Raw genomic sequence first — 26241 nt, forward strand, 5'->3', positions numbered from 1 at the left:
CAAATCCAAGTACTTCCTCTTCCATATCCAGGGTGCATGCTGCTCCCCCTGCATCCCAAGCTAGAATCCTGAGCATGTCCCCAAATGGAGCAGCTGACATTGTATGCCCAATCCCTAACTAATGATTGTGGCCAGGAAAATGGTTATTTTGATTGGCCTACACCAATCAGGGTGCATGTCTGAAGCTGGGGATGAAGTCATTTCCCAAGAAGGACACAGATTATATGGAGGATAGGTAGATACTAGTAGGAAAATTGGAGAAAGGGAAGAATGAATACTGGTTGTTCACTACATAGACATCTGGCCTGAAAGATAACAGAAGGCCAGGGCTATATATACTGAAAATTACTGTTGGATTACTAATAATAGTTTCCAGATTACAAACTAACAAACAACACCAAAATTCCAAGGCCAGTATGTTTCTTTTATTATTTTTTTTTGTTTGACTTAAGATGGTTGAATGATTTCATTTTCATTTATAAGCATTACAATAATTCCCATGCAAAAACCAAGACCGTATATGCCTAATTGCAATCGGCCAAAATCCAACCCGTGAGACTGGACATTCAAGATCAAAACCAAAATGTTGCTTGACCTTTCCAATAGTAGACATCACGGTCATCCTTTGAGAGATCGGCAGGCCCCTGACCTCCCAAACACTACAGTTTGCCATGAGTTCATACCAAAACAGGGAGCCGATCGATGCCTTGCAGCACCTAAACCTGGCAAGTAATTTCATTCATGAAGACAGGACACCTCTACACCAAGGCTGCCACCCACAGTTATCTCCTGGTTCCTGCTCTATAGAAAAATCTGCTTTTGAACAGGCATGGTATCTTCTATGTGGGGACTGATATTAATTTTTCCGTCCAGTTTTCCTCAAAACTCTCTGTAGAAGCAAAGAGACTTTACAAAAAAGCTTACCTCTATAATGTCAAAAGAAATACAGTTGACCCATGAATAATGCAGGGGTCAGAGGCACCGACCCCTGTGAGGTTGAATATCCATATATAACTTTACAGTTGACCTTTTATTCACGATTCCAAATCCATATATTCAACTAACACATTTAGTGGAAAAAAATCCGTGTATAAGTGAACCCACGCAGTTTAAACCCGTGTTGTTCAAGGATCAACTGTACATACAAAGACAACTACTTTATCTAGCATGTACTTTCCCCAGCTTCAGATAAAGTCACTTAGCAGATATAAAGCTTTAAAAATTTCTCAGTAAGATAGGAACCAGGAATATCAAGGAGGGCAAAACAGGACCCCACAATTAAAGAACTAAACAAAGAATCATTCTATTGATTAAGACAAATGGGCTAAATGAAGAAATGATAGCATCTCAACAGTGGATGTCAATTTATATTGAAATACACGCATTGGAACTCCGACAATGGCAAAAATCTCATTAGTGCAAATAACAATTATAATGGTATATTCTTTAATAGGATTTAAATAAGGCTTCAAATAATTACACACACTAAAACTACCATTTGGAAACCTTAATTCTATCTGGAAAGTTGTCAAAGACACCCTTCCAAACCATCCAAAGTTCTGATTTAAGGACAATTACATTCAATGAAGTTGCTCCAGACACAATTTATAGCATTATCACTTTCAAAGTCTACATTGTTTGGCAGAGAGGGAGAAAATACCCTGGCCACTGGTCGAAAGAAATAAATCCAACTAACGTACCAGGTAGTTCCCAGGTTCAGATGATTTTTAAATATCCTGTGGTGCTGAACGCTAATTAAAAAAAATAAAGACAAAAGAAGGAAAACAAAAAAATAAGAGAATCCTGAAGCATGAGAAAGAGATTTGTTTCCCCACTCCCATGAACAAAAGTATGAAAGCACAAAGTATGAAACAGAAAAAAGAGAGAATTCATGGGTATTTTCATCTATGGCTCAAGTTCTCCTTACAAAAAACAAAACCAAACACCAAAACAATGTGTAATAACTACAAAAAGTAAACAACAAAATCAGAGGCAGAATATGAAATAGTAATATACTGTTTCAGAGCCTGCACCATCCTGCAGAACCAGGAAACTTAAAATGTGTTCTTAACAGATCCAATCTAGGCTGGATATGTAAAAAACAGAAAGACGGCATCACAAACCACACTACATATTATGAGAGTTTTAGAACCAGAGGGGAAAAAAAAGGCAGCAAAAACGCTCAGAAAAATTTATCATCAATTCTGAAATGGGGCCTTGTCACATCATCAGGGTTAATGAAGACGGAGATCGACTTCCCCGGGTTCTCAGTCACTAGTTGCTGCAGTTTTTTGGCCAGACGGTCATCGGGCTGGTTGGGGTCCCCTCCATCAGACTGCGGGGAGGGGATGCTAGTGGTGCTCCCTCGTCTCTGGAGCTCCAGTGTCAGCCGGTTGGCTGCCTTGACGTGCTCGATGGCGGTGCGCAAGTGCTCCGCCGGGTCTGAGCGGACGGAGGAGAGCTTCCGTGCGTGGAGCATGACCGTCTCCTCGGACAGGTGCTCCAGCATGTTGCACTGCGGGATGAAGTAATTGGGACACATCTTGTTGACCAGACAGTGTTGCAGGTCATCAATGAGGCCCAGCAAAAAGTGGGCTGCATAGTCTTCTTGGGCCAAATAGTTGGCAGGAAGTCTGTCGCAGGCCCAGAGCATCATGCTCCGCAGGTGATAGGGGCTGATAGCCTTAGGCCGGGACAGGAGTTTAATGATGATGGCTTTGCAGGCCTGGTAGGCCTGCATGAGGCTGCTGGAGATGCACTTCTTCAACTGCACCTCACTCCTGGCAAAGGACAGCCGCCACTCATTGTCCTTCTTTCCCTTGTAGGAGCAAGCAGGCACCAGGTAAAACCCACTGATGACTTCTTCCTCAGTGATCTTCCCATCCCAAAAGTGGTTCTCCATGAGCCAGCTCTGGGCCACTGCCGGCCAACCCTTGAAAGAGACCACCGGGACAATATCATACAACATGCGACTGCTCCCCACACCCAGAATGATGGAGATGATGGTCCCATTCTTTTCTACCTTTTCCACCTTTGGCATCCCTCGCTGGGGTTTCTTCTGTATCTCTGATAGGACAATGCTGATGGAGTCATAGAACCAGTCAGCCACTTTGGTTGGGGAGAAGAAGTAGTTGGTGGCACCATTGATGTGATCTACGATGGTGCAACAGTCTTTCCACTTACTGATCGTCCCCTCGTCAAAGAGCCGAAGGCTCAGCCAAGAGTGGCACAAGGCTGAATGGCGCATATCCAGTGTCACAGGCTGATTACGGTCATGAAGCTTCAGGGCTGGCACCAGAAGAGTGAAGTCCATATCATAGTCGGTCCCTCGGGCATAGACATTAAGCTCATCTAAGTCCAGGTCTACCACGCCTTCCCGGACTCCTCCAGAAAGCAATAGATACTCATTGGCCACTGGAAGTTTTTGGTCCAGCTTTTGCACCATTCCTAAAAACAGAAGGAGAAAACACTATTACAGGAAACACAGATACAAGAGTCTTAATGCATCAATCGAGAATGTGCTGAGCTTCTAAGAGCCACTATTCGTTATCAATACAAAACCAGATCTTAGGCTGCTGCACGGACCCAGCCAACAGTACATTGTTCATTTTCATTGGTGCTAGAATCCATCCTTTTCCAAATGGGAGAATTACGCAGATTCTTCTCTCATGGTGAGAGCAGTATCATTTTCAATCATAAACCATGGCTCCTCTTCCCCTAGTCATCACCTCGGTTAATGGCACTGCCATCCACTCAGTCACCCAGGCTGAAAAACCTTAGTAAGTTTCAAGTCTTACTTGCCTTTCTACTGCCAAATCTTATCTATATAGCCTCTGCAACATTTCTTGTTCCTTCCCTGTTCTCCATCTCTGCTGCCATCATATAATGCCTGGCTCTTCCATCTCTTGCCAAAGCTGTCTCCCTCCCCCACACCCTCCCCCTGCTTAAACTTTCCTCTGTTCCGATGATTCTCAATGTGGGCTGTGGACACTGAAAGTTAAGACACTTTCAGAAGACAGTGAGGTCATGACTCCTTTCATAATACTAATACATTATTTGCCTTTTAAACTGTGTTGACACTTAAGCTGACATTTAATGGTACAAAAGTAAAGGAGGGCAAAATTGCTGGTGCCTTAGCATTAGTCAAGACAGTGGCACCAACCGTACTAACAGTCATTTGATTCTTTTTTATTGGCATGCACTAGCATTTAAAAATTAGTAATAATCCAGTTTCACTTAAAATCCTTAATGGAAAAGAAAACTGGATTAATTTTGTTGAATCCCAACTTTCAAACCTCCTTTTTATGTGACAAAATAGGAAGTAACGATAAAGCACCTCTGCTGCATACTGAAATACAAACTCTGTCTTCAACAAAAGCACTCATGTTTGAGTTGGAGGCTAAATGAGCTGCTTTCTTCATGGAACACCATTTTTAATTTAAAGAATTACATATAAACTATGGGTATTTAGACTTCAGTATGTAATAGACATTTTCTTAAAAACTGAACAAATTAAGACTGACTTCACAAAAACAACTGAAATATTTATTGCCAATGAAAACATCAGACCCTTCAGGAAAAAAAAACATTTTAGAAAACTTATCTCCTGCACCATAAACTTAACATCTTCCCAAATTGTATACTTTTCTAATGAGATTGGTGGTGATAGAACAAATGTGACTTTTAGGGATGATATTATGAGCTCTTTGAGAGTGAGAACCATGTCTCAAAGATGTATGAAGCAGCCACAGGGGTCTGCTCCCAGCAGGCACACAATTGAAGCAATGACTGAATGACAAAGGAACAAATAGATGAAATTAATAGGCTTAAATATGAAATACATAAAGGCGAGAAGGAAATGACTGTTCCACGACCAACATACAAATTTACCTTCCCTGCTTCCTGTCTTTTTATTATGGATTTACCTGTGCTTCATTATCTGACAAACTACCAGCATCACTCCGTGACTTATTTAACAACTTTTCCTGAAAGATCAAAAAGAATGACCACAAACTATGATTCCATTAGTCATTGTAGTTACTTTTAATCAGCATAGTTTTTTATTCATAAGGCAATACCAATGCAAATAAATAAACCATGTATATGTGTCTATGCTACCACTATATTTCAGAATCTGACACTCTTTGATAAAAATGTGTTCTTTTTCATTCTTTAAAATCCTATTTTCCAAACAACAAAGAGCGAACGATCACTTTCTTTTTAAAGCAATCAATAAGTTATCCAGCATTAAAGAGTCAACAATTCATCAGAAAGAGAATTCAGTGTACCTGATTTTTTTGGGGTGGTGGTGGTGCTGTTTCTCACGCTCCCTGTGCTGTGATGTGGCACCCAGATCGCTCTTCAATAAAGACTTCTTGTCTCAGCTGCTGAGGCTGTCAGTGCTTATCCCTCAAGGATGGTCTGACCGCAAAGAGCCACCTCAACTAAGACCGTGGGCTGTGGTTAGGGTTAGGGTAGGAGGTAAACAACCCGTAACCAATCAGTGTGGAAGTGCCCCAGTTCAGGGTACTCTGATGAGTCCCCAGCATCCAGAGTTCCCACTAGGGCCCGCTGAGAAGGACACCACACTTCCCCCTCCTCCTGACCCTGCTTCCGCCCCCTCCCTTGCACAGGTGCAGATCCCAAGGGTGTTCCTTTGTAAATATCCTCACTCCATCTCAGGGGCTGCTTCCTGAGGAACCCAATGTAAAACACTACATACTAACCCAAGCAGCCTTCACTACAAATCAGCAGTGAACAATTTATTTTCCTTTTAAAAGTGGTTTTTAAAAGCCAGACAGCAACCAGTGTGGAAACTGTAACACCGAGAAAAAGATTCATTTCTCAGCTGTCATCATGTCTCAGTATTAACCTCATCTTTACAAAGTAATAGCTACCACCTCCACAAGTTTTGGCTGTAGCTCTAAAAGGATAAGATAGAACTTTCAGAATCCCGAGCAGGTGGTGAAAATCACTTTTACTATTTTACAGGCTCACATGGAGGTACAGATACTTTCAAAAGGAAACATTTGATCTTGAAATAATTTACTCATTATTTCATATATTGTTTCATTCCAGCATCTGGAGCGCCCCAAACACACATGGGGAAAACCATGACATGCTGGGTTGTAAGTAGTAAATAAGATCTGAATTGATTAGTAGTATTGTTATATGCACACTACATAATTGTCCCCTTTTAGGCATAAATAACTCAAAATTATATACATCTTTTTCTCCTAGACAGGATCCAACTGGCTCTGGGCACACTAGCCAGAACGTGTCTACACAACCAGAATAACATCTGTAGTAATGGGCTGGGGATAACTTGTTAACAAACGTGTCACTGAACTTTGCCTTGGATTGCCACAGTTTTGTTCGGATAATTAAGGGTGAGAAAAAAGCTAAAATTCCTTTCTGCCCTCTACTGGATTAAAGAAGAAGTTTTAACATATTTTCACTTGTTAGAATATTCCACTTTCCTCCCAATTGCTGCTTACGCACCTAAAATGTTGGCCCTTCTTTCAAAAGAGCCATATAAAGTATTTGGCTAAATTCTAATATTCAGGGGTTAGGATAATGTTGGACATTTCCTATTCCTTTAAAAAGGGCACACAGAACTTGAGCAGTAGTGAGAATACAGCTGAAGCTCATTTGCTAAGCTCCTAGGAGCTAGAAACAAAATCCCTAAGGCCACACTGTTCCAGGAAGCTGATCCCCTGAGACCTCCACATTTACATTTAGCCTGCCTGAGCCCATTAGTCTGCAGTTTTACAGATTATTTGGTAGCACAAATTGGAGCCTTCCCCAGAACTGCACAAACTCAAAGGCCCTCCTTGAAAACTTCCCTGGGCTAAGTTTAAGTAAAAATCAGCTGACATTAGCTATCATCCCAGATGGGTTGCCAGGCAACTAAAACACAGGCAGGGTCTGAGAGGGAAAAAAAATTCTACTGTACACTTTGGCTGTAGGCATTAGTTCCAACAAGTGCCATCTCTGAACTGATCCAAGGTTTTTTGTGTAATTACAGGAGACTTTTGTGATATCACGTGCCTCTGGCTGTTTAGCTATCAGTAAATTATCGGAAACAGTGAGTGGGAACAAAAGAAAGGTTGAACACACACCACTGAGCTTGTTAGCAGCAGAGAAAAGGAGAGATGGAGAAGTATAGCTTATTCCCCTGGGTGGGTCTCTTCTTTTCAGGGAAGCACTGGCATATGTTTGCTCTTTAAAACACAAAGCAAAAGTGCCTCCCAGCCTCTCTTCTTGTAACTGATTCCTTGATTTCGGTTTATTTCGTAATGTCTACTTATGAGGACCTTAAAACTACTGTTTTAGGTACTGGGGCCCCAAGTTTAAGGAATGAGTTCCCTATCATCCACTTAGTTCTTTGCTGACTGCCTTTAGAATATCAAGTGAAAAACTGAAGTCTGTCCTGGACTCCCTTGTATTCTAGTGAACAAAACTTTATCACATTCTGTTGAATTCAGATTACTAATTCCCATCACTCAAACATATAATGCCAGCTGGTTGACACCAGAGCACAAGAACTAAGTATCATTTGTCTTCTCCCATCTTCACAGTTTCCCTCAAGTACATCTATGAGAACTCAATTAGTAAATAGATAAGTGAAATTAGTACTTCTATAGATTCCTTTAAAAAAAAGAATTCTTAACTATGTTGAAGAGATAAAGATCTATCAAAGAGAGAAAGCTTTTGTCTTGTAATTAAAGCTACAGAATACATTTTATCTCTCTATATATCTTTGACTATGTATATAAAAAAGATTTCTATGTAGATAAAAAAGACCTGAATATCTCAATAATATTCATTGTTTCATAAAAAAAGTATTACGTTTTTCACCTCAACTCATGTGAAACACCAATAACGGTGCCTTTATGGCACTGATCCTTATAGTAGGAAGGGTACAGAATGGGATGATTTTGCAAAGTCCTTCTATGATTTTGATACATTCCCTTAGGGTAGCAGTCTCCTTAGCTGTTAATAAACAATATAAACCTTCCGGTAAAAATATTATAATCTATGTTTCAAATATTTTTGTCAAACTTATTTGATAGTCTGAGCAACAATCTAAAAAGTAGGCATGGCCATCTTCTTCTAAAAAAGTCACCAATCTATGAGATTTTTAATGACTTCAAATTGGGGAAAGTTTTTTCATTTTCTTTATTCACAGCCAGAAATCATCTATATGAAGTCCCTCACTTTATAGGTGAAAAACTGAGTTCAGAGAGGAGAAATAACTCATTCAAGGTCACACAGCCCTGGGGACAGATTAACAGCATTGCCTTTAATTCCCACATTTGTTGTGAAGGTCAGAGTGGCAAATGCACACTGTTCTCCCTATGACAATGACCTGACATGAATGTAGAATGGCTGGGAAGGAAAGTAGCAGAGGTCTCAAGGCGAAGTGCCAGCTTTGCACTTTTGTTGGTCAAAGCTTTCATGTGACCTTGGACCATCAGCAGAACATGCCCCATCATCCACATTTATCAGAAGGAAGAATGCACCTGATCTGTCTTACAAGAAGCTACCCATATTCCCAAATAAATACACTATAAGACACAGGAAATACAGAAGTAAAACACCAGTGGAGCTTCCTAGCTTTTCAATTATCTGCTGAGTGATCATTAATATTAACAATTTTATAGTATGTTTTATAAGTCAAAGAGTCTGTTTTATTTGGCATAACTTCTGAGACAACTGCAGGTAATTTTATTTAAACTTTTTAGAGACCTGATTAATTCACGTATGGTAATAACCTATTGACCAAATATATATAGTAATAGGACTGATTCAAAAGATGCCTCCTTAAAGAAGTCTTCCTTGATCTTTTCGCATCTTGACACTAATTATGTCTGCAAGAACACTGGAGTCAGAGCAAGACAGGCTTGGATTTGAATCCTGGTTTTGTCATTTACTACTTAAGTAAGCCTGACAAGTTATTTAACCTCTCTGAGCTTCCAATTCCTCATCTATTCAAAATGAACAAATAAAACCATAAAACTGCACTTCTAGAGTTGATACAAAATGTCTAAGCACACTGTAGATATTTAGTTCATTTTCCCCATATAGTCTTCCCTTTCTTCACCATCTATAAAACTGGCTTGGCCAAACAACTCCTATTCCACAGAGTTGATAATCTATCTAAAGCCTCTAAGCATGTGTAAGGCCTACAAAACATGTTAGATGAAGGGAAACGAACGGAGCGTCCTCTCCTCCAGCCGCACCCAGACTGAAGCTAGCCCAGGAATGCCTCCTCTAGTGGCTGCCATTGGGTAGCATGGTGCACAGCCTGGCCAGTAGAAGGTGGGCTGTTATTCCAGCCCTTTCGTGTTCCCTCAGAACAAGTGCCCTGCAAAATGAACAACCTATACACCCCTGTGAAGGACCTTGATCTGAATTCTTACCCTAACACTTTCTACACCTATAATCATAGTGGGTTGTATTCATGGCTTATTGTCCCTCCTTAATGAGATAACAACATTTGGCACAGTAACTGGCAAAGCGTGTCAGTAAATGAAAGATGCTCTCACAGTCAATAGTCTATGAGCTCCTGCAGTCAAGGTTTTACTACTGCAGGGGCTAATACAGACTTTGGGATTAGAAGGCAACTGTGGGTTGGATGCATCATTTGGCTCAGTCAACTTGACTACATCATCAATCACAAATTGGGAATCATGAGATTTGCCATATAATGTAATAGAAAACACTATCAGCATATCTCTATAAAATCATCCAAAAGTCAGGTTGGAAAAAAAAGCCTCTCTAATCTTTCATTATTTTATTTCTTAAAAATTAAAACTCAAGTTCTAAAAACTGGTGGGCTTTGGCAAAGTTTACTAAGCAATTTTTTTTTTTTTTTTTTTTTTTTTTTTTTTTGGTACGCAGGCCTTTCACTGTTGTGGCCTCTCCCGTTGCGGAGCACAGGCTCCGGACGCGCAGGCTCAGCGGCCATGGCTCACGGGCCGAGCCGCTCCGCGGCATGTGGGATCCTCCCGGACCGGGCCACGAACCCGTGTCCCCTGCATCGGCAGGCGGACTCTCAACCCCTGCGCCACCAGGAAAGCGCTACTAAGCTATTTTGAACAGAATGAACATGAGTTAGACGTGGACCCAGTCCGATTCATCCAGGACCCACCTAATTAAACATTGTGGGCCTAGGTTTCCTTAAATGACATTGGGGAATAACAATTAAAAGTTTGCTGGGTGGCCATGGGGATAAAACAAGAAAATGCACACCAAATTACTTAGTGTGTGGTCTGGTACTCACTTGGCAGTCAATAAACAGAGGGTTCTGCGCATGTGCCCACATTAGCAAAATATTTTTCCCATCCAATAAGTCTTGCCCTTTTCCTCCTTTTAGCTCTTAGGATAGTTTAAAAACTCATGGTTTCTGCCAATCAAGACTTATTGGCAAGACTCAAAGGAGTGTCTCATTAGCCCCACCTAGCAGCTGCCTACAGCTATAACAGGGAGGGCATGAAAGGTTGTTAGTTTACAAAAGGAGTGATCGGGCTTCCCTGGTGGCGCAGTGGTTGAGAGTCTGCCTGCCGATGCAGGGGACACGGGTTCGTGCCCCAGTCCGGGAAGATCCCGCATGCCGCGGAGCGGCTGGGCCCGTGAGCCATGACCACTGAGCCTGCGCGTCCGGAGCCTGTGCTCCGCAACGGGAGAGGCCACAACAGTGAGAGGCCCGTCTACAGCAAAAAAAAAAAAAAAAAAAAAAGAGTGATCATTTTAGAAGGTTCATTCTTGAAAGATAAAAACAGTAGCAAGTGAAAAGAGTGATGCCAATACGGTATCATAAGGCTACCTAAGGATACAGAAATATACCAGTGATGACCAGATTACCTCTCTCCTGAAGCAGCAAGAAGCTTCTAATGGATGTTCAGCATTAAGTCAAATGTACCCTCCTTCAGCCTGTGACCCAGCTGAGTCCGGTTTGTATTCCTTTCTCATTTGGGGATGTATATGCCAACTACTCAAGTACTCTGAAACTGGAAGTCTGGGTTTGATGGGTGGGGGGGAGGCTCTAGATTTTAGAAGAGGAATAATGAAGGAGGCCAAGTCTAGGAAATTGCAAGGATGGTGGTGGGATTCAAAACTTGGGTTTGACTTATTCATGCATGTGACCCATAAGTATCAGTGCCTCCTCGGAGCCAGTACTATGCCAGATACTGAAGACACAACAGTGAAAAGAAACACACTGTCTCCACTGCATGGTCCTTATGTGGAGCGAGAAAGCCAGTTACATTTGTATCAGTTACATTTGTATCAATCAGGAGAGATGTGATTATGCTGAGTAACAAACCTAAAACCTCAGTGACTTCAAACAACAAAGTCAGGCAACGTGACCATCGGAGTTTGCTGGCTAGCGCTCTTCTTTCCTTCATCCAGGACCCAAGTGGCTACAGTACCCCTCATCTAGAAACTCACAGGCCCTCTACTGGAGGAAAAGGAAGCCCTGGGGGATCTCTTTTCGGCAGCTAAATGCCTTGGCCTGGGAAGGACATATGTCATTTTCATTCACACATCACTGGCCAAAACTAGTCCCACCCAACCCCAGGGAAGAAACTGTAGTTCTACCTCATGCTGGGAAAGCAGAGAGCCAGAAATATTTGATAAGCAGTATGAACAACTCCCACACTAACCGAATAAGCACACACTAATGAACATAGAATTATAAGCTGAGATAATAACTCTGAAGGAAGTGAATAAAGGTCCTAGCCAAAACATAGAAGAGGATGAGGAGGACTGCAAATTGTTTCGCCTGGAGAATGAAAAATTCAAGAAGACCGTGAGATCCATCTTCAAATATGTGATGAGTTGTCCTGGTAAAGGAGAAACGGACTTTAGGTCTTCTCTCTCATCTGTTTTACTCTGTCATTTCTAACCTGCAACCCAGCTGCTATCACAATCCTCCAACCAACTCCACCGATTTTAAAAGAAGAGATCACAGTAGTAGCAATAACACACATCAGAACAAAAGAAGGACTGACTTTACAAAGCACACTTTCAAAGTATGTACATCTCATATCAAGGGCTCTCCGAGAAGGGTACAAACATTGATTGGCTCTACTATGCATTGAGGCATAGGCTGGATGTCTCACCTGTGTCATTTCTTTCTATCCTCTTGGCACTTGGAAGTAGATCATCCTATCCCCATTTTACAGATGAGGAAATCAAGAAAAATAAGTCGAATAAATCATTCATGGCCATAAAAACGGAAATGGGATGAAAATTCAGGTTCATTCCATACTCTTTTCACTATCCCAGTGATGCTTTCCAGCATTAAATGGGCTCTCCTGAGAGGATAAATAATTTAATATCTTTGGACCTTTAAAATTGCCACATGAAACACTGTAAGAAACAGTTAGTGGAAGCTTATTTCTCTGTCCAAAAATAAAACAAATTCTATTTTGGAGTAAAATGATTTTTAAAGCAGATTAAAAGCTCATTTTAGCCATCCCTGGGAAATGAAGTATTATAAGCAAAATGGGTCAAGGATTATAGGGAAAGACAAGATTATAGATGACTTTTTATTTTTAAAAAAAGTGAGTATCTAGTGCTGCGACACACAGCCATGTGTGCATGCACGTATGTGTGCTGCATACTTAACTCAGCCAATTCTGAAAGAGCATTCCACAAGTATTTTAATTCCAAGGGCATCCTTGGAATTCTTTCAGTCCCCCATGACAAACTCTGAAAATGTTCCTATATATTCAGATGCATAGTTTAATTTGTTTACTTTAATCCAACAGCAAAGCCTAAATTTTAAAGTCCTATCCCCTAAGTTTTTACTACTAGACTGGGAGTGGCTGAGAACATCACTACCAAGGGAAATACTAACCACAAAGCCAGAAGCTGTTACTGAGTTCTAAATCTTTTTCATTTGTGGACACAGCAGTATCTACCACCATCACTTTTTTCCTCTGTGCAAAACTCAGCCCAGGCACACCAAGCCACGGGGAAAGAAACATGACGAATTCTGTGCCTTCTCTAAAAAAAAAAAAGAAAAAAAGCAACCCAAACCCAAATCAAATCTAAACAACCTGTTATCCTGAGTCTCAATAAGAGACATGCCCGTTGTGACTCAGCAGCCTGAGAAACTATGTCACTGTTGATTAAAAAGGGACTCCACAGTGTAGTGTAGCTGTGCTCTACACGACACACTCAGAGTTGCTACATTAGCTCAAAAATGGTTGCAATTTATATAAAGACCCAGCTAAAGGATTTTAAAACTTCATTGGCTAGCAAAAGTCCTGTCTTAAAATTAGTTTACTTTGGAAATGTTCAAACATACAGAAATGTAGAGCTAACAGTATAATGAATCACCATGTACCCACTGCTCAGCTTCAACAATTATGCTTGCCATGCTTGTTTCATTTATTCACAAACTTTTGGCTGTAGTTCTTTAAAGCAAAGCCCAGATATTATACCATTTCACCCATAAAACACTTCAAAATGTTTGTCTGACTGACAAAACCTTTTAAAACTGTAACCACCATTTTCATATCTAAAGAAGATTTAAGATAATTACTTAATATTACTATTATTGACTTCACTGATTTTACCTTCTTCCTAATATGCGTGAATATATGAGTGTGTGTATGTGTAGGACAGGCTGTTGATGCCCTGCACCTGCAGCCACGGCAGGCGGTTTCCTGTGAGATGGCAACTTCCCTCCTTAAGGCCAATGATTCTGCTCTTTGGCCTGAGGGTCATCTCTGCTCTGGCACCACTGGGAAGTGCAGGGGAGTTCATGCAGGAGAACTTACTTTAATCCAACAGCAGGGGAGGGCAGGAATCAGCAGACAAGTGCCCCGCTTCCCCAGACTCTGGTGGGACAATTCTGAGTTCTACACAACTTCCCAGAGGGTCCCACAAGATGAATCTGCTCATGAACAGTCCCTTAATTGGCTTTTCTCCCTTCTCCGTCTCAACTGATGTACCCCCTCCCTCGTGCTTCTCACAATCACCTCCCAAGTGAGCTACCACATCAAGGGTTTACTGGAATCTTCAAGGGTGAAAATTTTCAGAGTGATATACTTGGATTGACACTGTCAGTCTGACACTGTTACTTCCTGACATGATGAGAGACCCCAGAGCCACTATATCTGCAACCAAGGGACTCCTATTACATACTCAGAAGAGATGGAAGGGAGAAACTAGGAGCCTGTTAATAAGCTGACTATAAACATGGTAACTACCTAAAGGCATCTCCTCTTGTCCTCTGAGAATAATTTAACTCTAGGACATTTTCCAAAGCACCAATTTGCAGCCAACAACCTTAGCCAGAGATTTTTAAAAAGCTACTATATAATTACAGTGTGAGCTAAGATCATAGTCTAATACCTGATTTTTTAAAAAGATTATAACAGTGCATTTTTCCTTTGATGCCCCAGAACAGACCACGTAAATAAACGGATTCCGTCTTATAAAGCAATTCCCAATAACTGCCAGGAGGTGGCGCCCATACTCCATTCATTTACTAAGAGTTTTTGGAACCAAAGTCATAAAATCCTCCAAAGAAAGCTCTAGGGAAACAGGCTTAGCAAAGGGCTAAGACTTGATAAGACTATATTAAAGCACCACTCCGGGGCCTATTTGCCCTCAGCGACTCAAAACCTTGTCTTTTGGTCTCCCAGAGGAAATCTGGTTATTCGGGAGCTGATGTGCTCCACCTACGCGGAGCCCAGGCTGAAAGATGCTTTGTCTGGGCAGGCAACATGGTTGGCAAACGATTCTTAAGAGTATATTGAAGACCTTGTTGCAAAGTACAGTTTCAGCTCTCATCGGTTGCAGCTGAGATGAAAACAAAACAAAAAAACATGAATAAAGCTTCAGGTGCCAGGAATAAGGGAGAGAGAAGGCAGAGTAAACAGTTTCTGATGGTATGAGGTTTAAGGCACCACTCTTTCTGCAAAACTGTTTCATTCTGACTATAAATAACACACTCAAAGATTTCAGGAGCGAAGATGGAATTGATTTTTTTAAACCTGGCTTCAATCAATAAATAATCCAAATAAACACTGCCTTACTTTGTATGATGCTTTGTAGTTCCCAGATCCTTTTCTCATTTGTTCTCAGCAATAATGCAGTGAAGAACACTAGGGTTCTCATTGTACAGGCGTGGAAGCTGGCTCTTGACAGCTAAGTGACTAGCCAAGATACGTGTACAAAATATCCACAGAGTTCTTTGGCCTGAACAAGATTAAAAACTAGTCTGATCACATACAATTATTTTGAAAGAAGGAAGGGGGTGTTATTTGAGTTCTTTACCAGGTTATCAATTTGTTTCTTACAGAGTTAGCAGAAGGAGAAAGAAAGGGCTGAAAATGTAAAGCTTGCTCTGCCAGGGGCAACCTACGGATGATAAACCTAGAGGTCTGAGTTACGCCTAGACTGACTGGGTTACTGACAAAATGCCCCTCTTTCCTTAACCACACCTGCTAAACAAGCACACATCATTCCTAGAAAATAATTCGTCTTTAAGTTTCAAATAATGAGATACCTAAAATTAGTAATTAATTTTCCACATATTGTTATAACACCTATTAGTAGCGATGACCCCCTTGTCTATATTGTCTTATCTTCATTTAACTTGAAAAAAAATGTTATTTCATTGTACTAATACCCTCAAATCAAGTTTCCAAAGAACAAAGTAGTAACATCCTAAAAATCTGCTACTTCAAAAAATAATATCTCAGTTAACAAGTCTTAAAAGTTTTTCCACTGTATAAAGCTGGAACATTCCATACAAAAGTTCAGATTAGTACAATTACACCCATACCTAAAATTTAAGGAAGGACGAGGGGATCAAATTAATATTTCCAAGGAAAACAGACCTGGAAAAAAGTACTGACAGCCTGACACACTAATAAAGAGCAGAATCTACTTCTGAGCCACAATTGTCTACCTGATAATTACTTTCAATGACTGGATGAAACCATACTTTATTGTTTGAGCGTGAAAATGTTCACATCAAAAGAAGTCAGACTTAAAAAACAACTAGTCAAAAAGCCCTGTGCAGGAGGTTGAAATTTGCAGTTTAAAAGCATGAGTAGATCACTTGAAAGAGGGTCAATTTGTTGCAGTGTTTTTAAATCCAGGCTGGCACACGCACAAAAAAAAGTCAAAGAGAAAGTTATAAAGGAAGTCTCTTCATGCTGACAAGCGCAAGTGATACTTTGAAAATGGCTTCTTTCGCCTACTTTTCCTCCAACCATCAAAAACTAGAGCAAGAGTCAGTGGTATGAGGATGAAAAGGGAAATTCGATATTCTAGCCAGAGATTGTAAACTAAAATGGTGGCTAAGAAAGATATAAAGGGGGTTGGTTTTGTTTTTTGTTTTTTAGCTTTATACTGTTGAAGGAGTTGTTTCAATCAGTTGCCAATTCGGTAACTCTTGGACTCCAGGGGATGAAGCTGAACTTGTGTGTACCCTGCACAAAGAATGGGAATGAATCATAGATTATTGGGGCCAGAAATGAATTCCAAAGTTCTGTACTCCACCTGTCATGGGACAGAACATGTTGCTAAGGCCCAAAGGGCAAGGGTGACACAGCACAGGACCTGGCACAGGTACTGAGAAGCAAACGCAAAGTTCTGACCCTCAGTCAAGGGCTCTCTCCACTTCATGCCGGGGTCACTAACCAAACGGTGGGAAAATATGGGTCCCCCCATCCCACACCAGAAGGACTGAAGCATAATCTCTAAGGAGACATATGTGTTTTAAACTAGCAAATCTTTAAATGCTTTTAAAAATGGAGACTGCCTGCTCCCTCCCTCAATTTCAAAGCAGGAAGTTTTATTACATGGACTCAAGAAAAGGCAGAGCTGTCTGGTTAGAGGAAGGGGTTCACTGGGCCAGTGATACTTTAAAATCTTCAAGAGCTGAGATTAACCACCCTTCAGATCAGGAGAGATACAACTTTGGTGGGACTTTTGGAAACATGTCAGTAATTGAGATTCAGGAAAGACGAGACATCTCTCATGCCTCACACCTGGGGAACTCATTTACCTCTCCAACCTCCAAGTTATTCAGTTTGCTTTGAATGAAAAAGATATTTTTGTTAGATTCCTGCCAATTATTTTTTCAACCCCTCTAACTCCCTCTACCCATCAGACAGTGGCTGATTTTTGTCTTCTGTTCAATCTTAAGCTTGGACAAAGCAACTGTGGAATCGACCAAAATCCTTAAGGGTACTTTGCCCAAGCACCACCCTCACTCGGGAGCACGTATGTGGGTCAAGGGGTATGACTCGGCAGCCCAGCCATACACCTGTGGCTATGGGCACAATCACAGCTCAGTCCTTGAAATCAAAGATCACACCGTTTAGACAGAAGTGTACAATCTCCAAAGCTATCAACTGCCCGGGAGGTGAATTTAGACACGGTGGATTTAATACAGACACCCATATGCATACTGTGTCCCTTCCAAAAATCCAGTGAGATTAGGTTTTCTAGTGAAGCGGGAAAAAGACTAAATGAGAAGCATTCTTTTGAAAAGTAGTGCCAGCTTGAGAGAGGTCATTTAAGGACTCAAACCCAAGTGTGATGTGACTGTGAGATGGAGAAATCTCATTTTAAGGTCGTTACGAAAATGACATTTGTGCACTGACCCAAGTCTTGTCATGAGAGTACCTTTCAGATGAAAATTTCCATAAATTCATTTTAAAAGGGGGGAAGGGTGGTTTGGGGAGAAACCCTCAAGCAAAACCATAGGACATTTTCCATGTTTCCACTAGAGGTCGTGCCTTCCTTTTTCTTTAAGGTTTCGAACTGGCTCCAAGCCAAACGACTGGAGAAAGGCCTGAAGGTTGGATATAAATTTTTAAAATTCATACCTGATTTTACTGATATGTTTTCTAAGTGAGTCCGAAATGGATTTGGGTTTCAGATACAGTGTTTCTTATCGGTGAATCCCCAGTGTCCGCGTTCTGCTTGCAGCAATTCTTTTGAAATAGTGGGATGGATGTCATACATTCACTGATAAATTTCCACAGCTTTAAGGTAAAGAAGGCATATGGAAAAGGAAGATACCCTAAGAGATAATGTGGATGATGTGATGGGGAGATCATAATTTCAGGATATAGAAAAGCTTGAATGTGAACCCTAGCTTCATGATTTATTACCTTTGTGACATTTGGGTAAGTGTACTGAACTTTTTGAAACTTTAGTTTCCCCATTAAAAAAAAAAAAAAATGAGGATAATACTACCTCTTTCACAAGGCTATTATGAGACTTGCCTGAAACAGTTACATAAAGCTCCCAATACAATTTCCGGAACTTTGCAGATGCTGAGAAATTGTAATTTTCTTTTTAAAATAGCATTCTGTTCACACTTCTCTGGGTCAATTAATATTACTGGCTTTTACCTTGCTGTTTGGGCATGTGATTTTTTTTAAGGAAATGTTCCAGTATTTGCCTATCTGTTCAACCATCTCCCTCCCTCCCTCCCTTCTTGTTTTCTTCTTTTGATTTTAGTTTCCCCACGTTTGTCAAGTAATGTGGGTTGAATGAATCAAAGCTCATGACAACTCTGCCAACTTTGTAGGGGACAGAAAGCATTTTTAATGAAAAGTCAGTGCAAAGTACCTGGTTGGTAGGAGTGATGCAGAGAGGGAAACGGGAGGAACAAGAAAAGACAGACGTACTGATTTTTATGGTCAGTTTTAGCTTAATACCATCTTTTTTGTTCTCTGGGAATTTGGAATATGAACAAAATGTAGTGAAATCCTTGATACTGAATAGATTCTGTCTTGTAACTACAGTGGTTCTCTAATGAGCATGCAGAATAATCATCTGGAGAAATTATTAAAACACAGATTGTTGGGCCTCGGCCACCAGAGTTTCTGATTCAGTGGTTCTGGTGGGAGACCTGGGAATGTGCATTTCTAACAAGTTCCCAGTTGATGCTGATGCTGGTCCAGGACTACTCTTTTAGAACTGGTTTAGCACCGTCACAAAATTTACAATCCAATTACAGGAAAGAAAATGGAATCAGTTTAAGGAATCTAGGCTCTAATCCTGATCTTCCATTAATTCACTGTGTGGTGAGGAAGGTTCATTACCTGTCATGCCCAATTTGCTTACCTGGAAAGAGGAACAATGTCTCTCTACTGATGAGATCAAATGAGGGTCAAAAGAAGAAATGGGTAAATTAAAACTTTGAAAAATTAGAAACTACTCTGGAGGAACAAAGTAACGGATCAACAATTCTAACAGCCTATGAGAGTTCACCTGAGATGCCAACTTGACTACAACAGGGGATGCCCAGATCTGGGGGGCTGTCTGCAGGGTGTTTCCAGATGAGATTAGCATTTGAATTGGTAGACTCAGTAAGGTAGATGGCCCTCCCCAGTGTGGGTGGGCATCATCTGATCTGTCAAGGGCCTGAACAGAACAAAAAGGTGCAGGAAGGAAGGATTCACCCTCTTTTTCCTTCCTCACTCCTTGAGCTGGCACATCTCACCTCATCTTGTCCCACCCTCAGACTGGGATTTACACCATTGACTCCCCTCCAGGCCTTCAGACTCAGACTGAATTATAGCACCAACTTTCCTGGTCTCCAGCTTGCAATCGGCAGATAGTGACAATTCTCAGCCTCCATAATTGCATGAGTCGATTCTTCATAATAAATATCCTTTTATATCCTGCTGGTTCTGTTTCTTTGGAGAACTCTAATACACAGCCATTACTTAAAAGATTTCCTTAAAAGACTGGAAAGTGACAGTCCTGGGTTCTAGTCTGGTTCTGCCTCTGACTTATCCTGGACACACACTTAACCCTCGTGGGTCATAGTTTTCCATCTAGCAAGAGGTTTAGAGATAAGATGATCCTTAAGGTCTTTCGAATGTAAAAATGCTATGGTCCTAGGATCAGAACATGAGCAGTGATTGGGGCTCGGGCAGGTCTCAATCTAGGGAACACCATCTCCCCTCCCAGAGCTGAGGGCAAGTTCTTTTATTCTGTCTGCATGGATCACCCAGCAGTAACCTAAGGGCCACAACCTTGGCCCACACTTCAGTGTAGACCAGTCCCAGAACCCAGGTGTGCCATAGCCCTGCCAGCCCTCAGCCTGAGCTCTCAAACATTCCAAAACCAAGCTCCGTATTGGCTATCACTACTGAAACAGTACATTTGTCATCATTAGATCACCAGAGCCCTACACCATCCATTCAGTTGACAAATGCTTGAGATTCTGTCTCTAAAATGTCTGCTGTGTCATGCCCTCCCCATACATCCTATTGCCACTGTATGTCACTGCCACAGTTGAACTTAAGCCCTCATGTCTCTCACAAGGACAACCGCAACCCCTCTTAACTGGACTCCACTCCCCTTCACCACCACCCAGCATAAGCTGCCAAAAGGAGCTCCTTCAAGGGCGGATCTGATCGTATCACTCACCTGCTCCAAATCCTATAGGGTGGCCACCATCCCTGTAGCCAAGGCCTCCCAGGGGACTTCCCTGGCGGTCCAGTGGTTAAGACTTGGTGCTTCCACCGCAGGGGGCATGGGTTCAATCCCTGGTCAGGGAACTAAGGTCCCACATGATATGAGGCACAGCCAAAAAATATTGATAAACATAATTAATTGGGCTTCCCTGGTGGCGCAGTGGTTGAGAGTCCGCCTGCCGATGCAGGGGACACGGGTTCGTGCCCCGGTCTGGGAAGATCCCACATGCCGCGGAGCGGCTGGGCCCATGAGCCATGGTCGCTGAGCCTGCGCGTCTGGAGCCTGTGCTCCGCAACGGGAGAGGCCACAACAGTGAGAGGCCTGCGTACCGCAAAAAATAATAATAATAACTAATTTTTTTAAAAAGGGCCTCCCACATTCTGAGGCCAACTTCCATTTCAACATGGGTCTTACTGCTCCCTTATCTTCCTCAGTGGCTCCAGCCCCAAAGTGGATCCTCCAAACTCTACTGGTCCCCTAACTATGTCCTTGCTTTCCAGCTCCCAAGCCTTTGCTCATTCTCTCCTTTTGACCCTCCATCCTTGCCTGTTGAAATCCGGCCAACTCCATCTAAAAGCTTCTGCCTCCTAACTCCCCATGTTCACATATGTTATTTCCTTTCTTTCTTTGTACAATCTTTTTGATTAACCTGATATTTTCTGAGATTTATGAGGTGACTTGTATGACAGCTATCTGAATTCATTCCCAAGCCTCACACAAGATAAGTTTTTTGCGGACTCACCCGTGTCCCCCCGAGTCCTGGGGGTTAGGCTACTGAGATCTAGAAACAGTCCATCCTGATACAGAATGTCTTTATAATATGAACTAGTTCGGACTGCAAATAGCGAAATTATGTCAGCACAATAAAAGTAGTGTTAGTTCATATGCAATTTTCCAAGAATATTTTATTATTATTATTTTATTATTATATTAATATTCTGTACAACCAAGGAATAGCCGTCAAACAAAACATGCTCAAACACAGCAGAATGCATCAACCCACAGAACGAATGACACTCACATTCTTCGAGATTCAAATTGGCATGTGATCTGTCATGGAAATGCTTTTGTATGATTTTAGTGCATTTCATCTTTGTCTCCACAATTCAACAACTTTACCCCCTTTTCTTCCCCCCTAAAACCCTTTTCATGAAGCCACTTTCAACCTTTTTTCAACAGTAAACTCCTGTATTAGAGTATTCTGTCTTTTTTTGTTCAGTACTGCTACTGCTTTTGTTAATTTCCTGGTTACAAGCTCAAATAGGCTTGGATGGATCTGCTCCTAACCCTGTTTTCCCCACAAGCCCTGTTGTTTCCTGAGTGTCTGCTACGAACCAAGTATATTATATGTTATCTCACTACTTATATGCAAAATCTTTCAGTCTGACATTCTACCCTCAATTTACAAGAAAAGAGTCAGACTCAGTGGTTAAGGGTTTTGCTGTGGTGACTCACACAGGGTTGCCTGAGCCCCGTGGGCTTTTCACTGCTATGGTGGCTTCCAAACTGAATGCCAAGCGCCAAGCGCTCCTCTCAGGTCCTGTAGCAAGTGGAGGGTGAGGGCGTGTGAAGGGTAAGGGAGACTGCGCCTGCGCCAGATGGGCAGCCCCTGGGCCTCCCGCCCCCCCGCTAGAACCACTTTTATCTGTTTTACATATTGGGCTTCCTCTGATGCTTCTATCTGAAGTAAGAATCCTACAGTTTTAAAAGGGAGGAATAAAAAGGGTTGAAAATCACCGCATCCTATCAAGCTGGCTATTTCCCAATTCTGCCTGAGGCTGGCCTTCAGCAGAAAAATAAATCAGTTGCTTACAAAAGATCTACTCTATACAGAATGCTGTTGTGGGATTGGGGGCGTGTCCCCCCAATTCCCTGCTCTAATCATTCCAAAAAGTCTCTAAAAAGACTTCACGTTATGTCCACTTTACTTGCTCATTTGACTCTCTCTACCCCTTTCCAGACATTGCAAGGCAGGTTGGGGGCTGGCAGGGGTGCAGGAGCCTGGAGGGCAGACCCTCCAGCTAATGCCCTAGGGAGAAGGTGGATCCGAACCGGAGCAGGACCCCCAGGGCCCAGTCCTGGTGCTCCCTAAGAGAGGCCGGCTCCTTGCCACCAAGAGAGCTGGTTGGACAGGATGCTCTTTAATGCTCTTCCTGACTGAGAAGAGTGTGTTTCTGAGCCGAGGGAAGGAGGGGGAGATGTTTTAAGAGTGAGTTTATATAGCAAGCAAATGGGTGTAATGGGTGCAATGGGTGTAAAGCACATGCCCCACAGACACACGCAGAGGCAAATACAGACCTTTCGTATGGGTTGTTTCTCTAAACGTCATGAGTAGTAAGGAACAGATGCGAAAAAAGAAAGCGAAATATGACGAGTGCTGATATAACTGAAGCAGAATGGGACAGAATACATCTATCTTTAATTCCCCCCGAGAGAGTAATGTCTAACAACACAAAAGGTCGTTTCAGATCTTTCCAAGGACCTCTCCGCGTCCAGTGGTGAGGCTCCATGTCTCAGGGAAAGGACGTGCGTGGAAGTTTCTTTAAAGTGGTTAGAAAGAAAACAACGGGCGCTGGATCTACAGCCAGTCTCTGGGCGATGAATGATTCGTCGCCTTCTCCTTCTGGTATTGATTCTCGCCTCAGACAGACAACAAGTGATTGCAGATGAAAGCACGCATGCCTCGGTGACTGCTCAGCTTGTGTCTGAAAGCTTCCCCAGCATCCTGGCCCCGGCACACCCCCTCCCCGGGCTGTCGCTGCAAAGGCCCATCCCCCTCCCTGCGGGAGCAGCTCAGCTGGCCGCACCTGCACACATCTGGAGGTACCACCCCTGGGGTACCTACATTGCAGCCTCACCACCTGTTTTCCATTCCCAGAAATCTATTTCAAACACACACACAGAAGAGTCCGACATTATGCCTCCTTGAAATAACGATGTCCATGTCACTGATATGAAAATTCTTCTTGATGCTGCTGTCTTCCAGATATTGCTCATGCCATCATCCAACCACTCCTAGCCTCTTAATAACATAGCCCATTTATTGAGCATCTACTTTGAGCCAAGGATTTTTAATGTATTACTGTTCACCTTTACGCTGCCCCTGAGTGGTATGAAGAAAGGGAGATTCTGAGGTTAAATAATTGCCCAAAGTTACATAGTCTGTGGATCTGACCTTTGAACCCAGGTGTCTGATTCAGAAGACAGTTAACTTGGGAATTCCCTGGCGGCCCAGTGGTTAGGACTCTGCTCTTCCACTGCAGGCAGGGGGCACGGGTCCGATCCCTGGTCAGGGAATTGGGATCCCTGCATGCCAAGCAGTGTCACCAACATATATATTTTATATATATATATATATATATATATATATATATATATAAAGAAGAAGACAGTTGACTTACAAACATCTCACACAGGTCAGTGGGAACGACTAGCCACATCCCGTTTCCCCCTTTTCTTAAGCTCCTTCTCACAGCTCCAGGGAGATGGCAAAGGGACTAAAGCTTTCTAATACTAGGGGTGAAGAAATGAAAGAAGCTGGGAAACCTGGGGAGAATTGAACCTGGAGACAGATTTTCAGGCCTGGATTTTCTGTCTTTTCCCTCTCCTCTTGCCTGAAATTCTACCCATCAGGTTCATTTTCACAATTAAAAAGAGAAAATGGAAATTGCTTCTTGGAAGTTAAGGTGCTAATTACCATTTCCTCCTTAGTATAAATGTGTTCAATAGAGGTGAGACATTCTCACCACAGTGGAGACCACCTGCCTGGCTGGGATGGGAGCTTTGATTCAGTGGACTGTGATTTGTGCTGGAAGGTCCTGAGGACAGAAGTCAGAGACAGGGAGGCCTCCAGAGACCAGGCCAAGGAAATGATGTGCCGGTTTCAAAACTGCTCTTCCTTCCTACTACACGGACTCCTACTCCCAACCCACGCTAAGAAGACAAGTACTAGGGCTCAGCTGATGACTGAGTTAAAATGGCACCAATGAACCCAGGCATTATTTGGGGTGTTTTTACATGGAAATATGTGATCTGATTCCAAACAAACAAATATATATTCATCACATTCCTAAATGTGAGGCTACCAAGGGACATTATTCACAGCAAGTCATACAGAAGCTAATTACATGAGCACAAACAAGCTTAACAGAATCAATCCAAAGGCAATGGGGAGTGGGGGAATCTGCTTAAATACTTCACTCCTACAGGAAGTTGTTTCTAAATGTGGTTGAAGAGGAGAACCTGTGATACCCTGGAGAGTAACTCTTACTGTTTCATTTTAATTATTCGTTTCTCTTCGAAATAAGATTCAGTAAAAAAAAAAAAAAAAAAAAAGTAATATTAGTTCATTTCAGACACCCATTTTGATAGGCATGGTGGGACAGAATTCACTATTAAAACAAGATCTTGCCAACTAACTTTATTACTCTCGTGCCCTTTAAATATCCACCTAGAAGTTATCCCACAAACGTAAGACCAAATGCAAATCACTGGGCTTTGTGAACCATAAAATCCAATATCAAGTAAGTGCTATCAGGGTGATTAAAAGGGAGCATGCTGACCTATTCTTATTGAGCCAGTGACGCTCCCCACAGCCACGAGGGGATCATTTTCTCTTTCATGGCTTTGCTTCTCTGCGTGCAAATGGGAAGGAAGCATTCATCACTCACATTCATCCATCTCAAAAGTACCAGGGTCCTTAGAGCATCTAGTCTCACCACTTCATTGTAGGGATGAGAACACTTACGGACAAGGACGCCAAAGCAGGACTACAAGTACTTAAAACCCACAAAGCTAGTGAGTGTCAGAGCCTGGAGCGGGTCAAGGTCTCCTAATTCTTGGATCAGCACTGACACTCTGGTATAAGAGTCAAGTATGACCACACAGAGTTGCTGAGATGGGCTATAAATATACAAACCTAAATCCTTTACAGGACAGCCTGGCCATCACACTAATGCCAATAATCAGTTCACATTTGATTTCTCTGGTTTCTACCAAACAGCTATGATAGAATATAATAATATGATAGAAGTTGTTTTTGACACATTTAGAAGCTACTATAGTATTCGTTCAAAGTTAAATTGGCATTTTTTAAAACATTACTTTCACACTGAATATCCTGAGTTCTCTATTCATAGGTAACTTTAACCAAACACATTTAACATTCTTTTTAAAAATCAGGATTACCTGCAAAGAAATTCTGTTTAGAACAGATTTAATTTTGACTAATGCCATACAAAAATGAATCCAATTTGCTTTAAAAACATTGAGTCAATAAATGTCTGATAATCTCTAAAATGACTTGTAGCTGGAGGATTCCTAACTGGGTTGTGATCACGGCTTAACAAAATGCATCTCTCCAAGATAAGTGTACTCTCCTGGCTGACAGCTGAAAGGATAGGAAAAAGATTACTCATGGCTGGTTTGGACTTCACATATGTATACGTAAAAGGTTAATTTCAAAAGTTCAGTACTTTTGCCAACCCATTTTATTCAAATCAATTTTTTTCTGAATAAAATTAAGATTAAGCAGTTGAGAAAATATAAAAGTCATGGAAGTAATCATTGACTCCTATGCCAAAGCATTAACAGAAATACTTCCACTGGAAGGACATCCCACAGATAGCCAAATGACCTTTAGGGCAAAAAGTCCTGGGAGGTACACAGAGCAAAGTCCATCCAAACACTCTTCTTCCCCCCAGTCTCCACCTTATTTCAAGGAGCAACTTAAAATATTACATCCTCTGAGCAGCCCTCCTTGAT

The 26241-nt window shown here is 41.9% G+C and overlaps 1 protein-coding gene across 5 annotated transcripts in view; it reads right to left on the reverse strand.

Moving 5' to 3' along the window:
• Window positions 1-299: 299 nt before the first annotated feature.
• MB21D2 (Mab-21 domain containing 2) overlaps window positions 300-26241 on the reverse strand; it is a 108137-nt gene continuing 82195 nt past the window's right edge. For all 5 annotated transcript variants that reach the window (XM_081234401.1, XM_081234404.1, XM_081234403.1 and 2 more), the window contains one exon: window positions 300-3447. In XM_081234401.1, coding sequence (XP_081090527.1) covers window positions 2183-3447 — 1265 coding nt within the window. In that variant the 3' untranslated portion in view covers window positions 300-2182. The remainder of the gene's footprint in view (window positions 3448-26241) is intronic.

The sequence above is a fragment of the Mesoplodon bidens genome (genome assembly GCF_964165515.1).
Source record: "Mesoplodon bidens genome assembly, chromosome: 5".
NCBI classification, from domain to species: Eukaryota; Metazoa; Chordata; class Mammalia; order Artiodactyla; family Ziphiidae; genus Mesoplodon; species Mesoplodon bidens.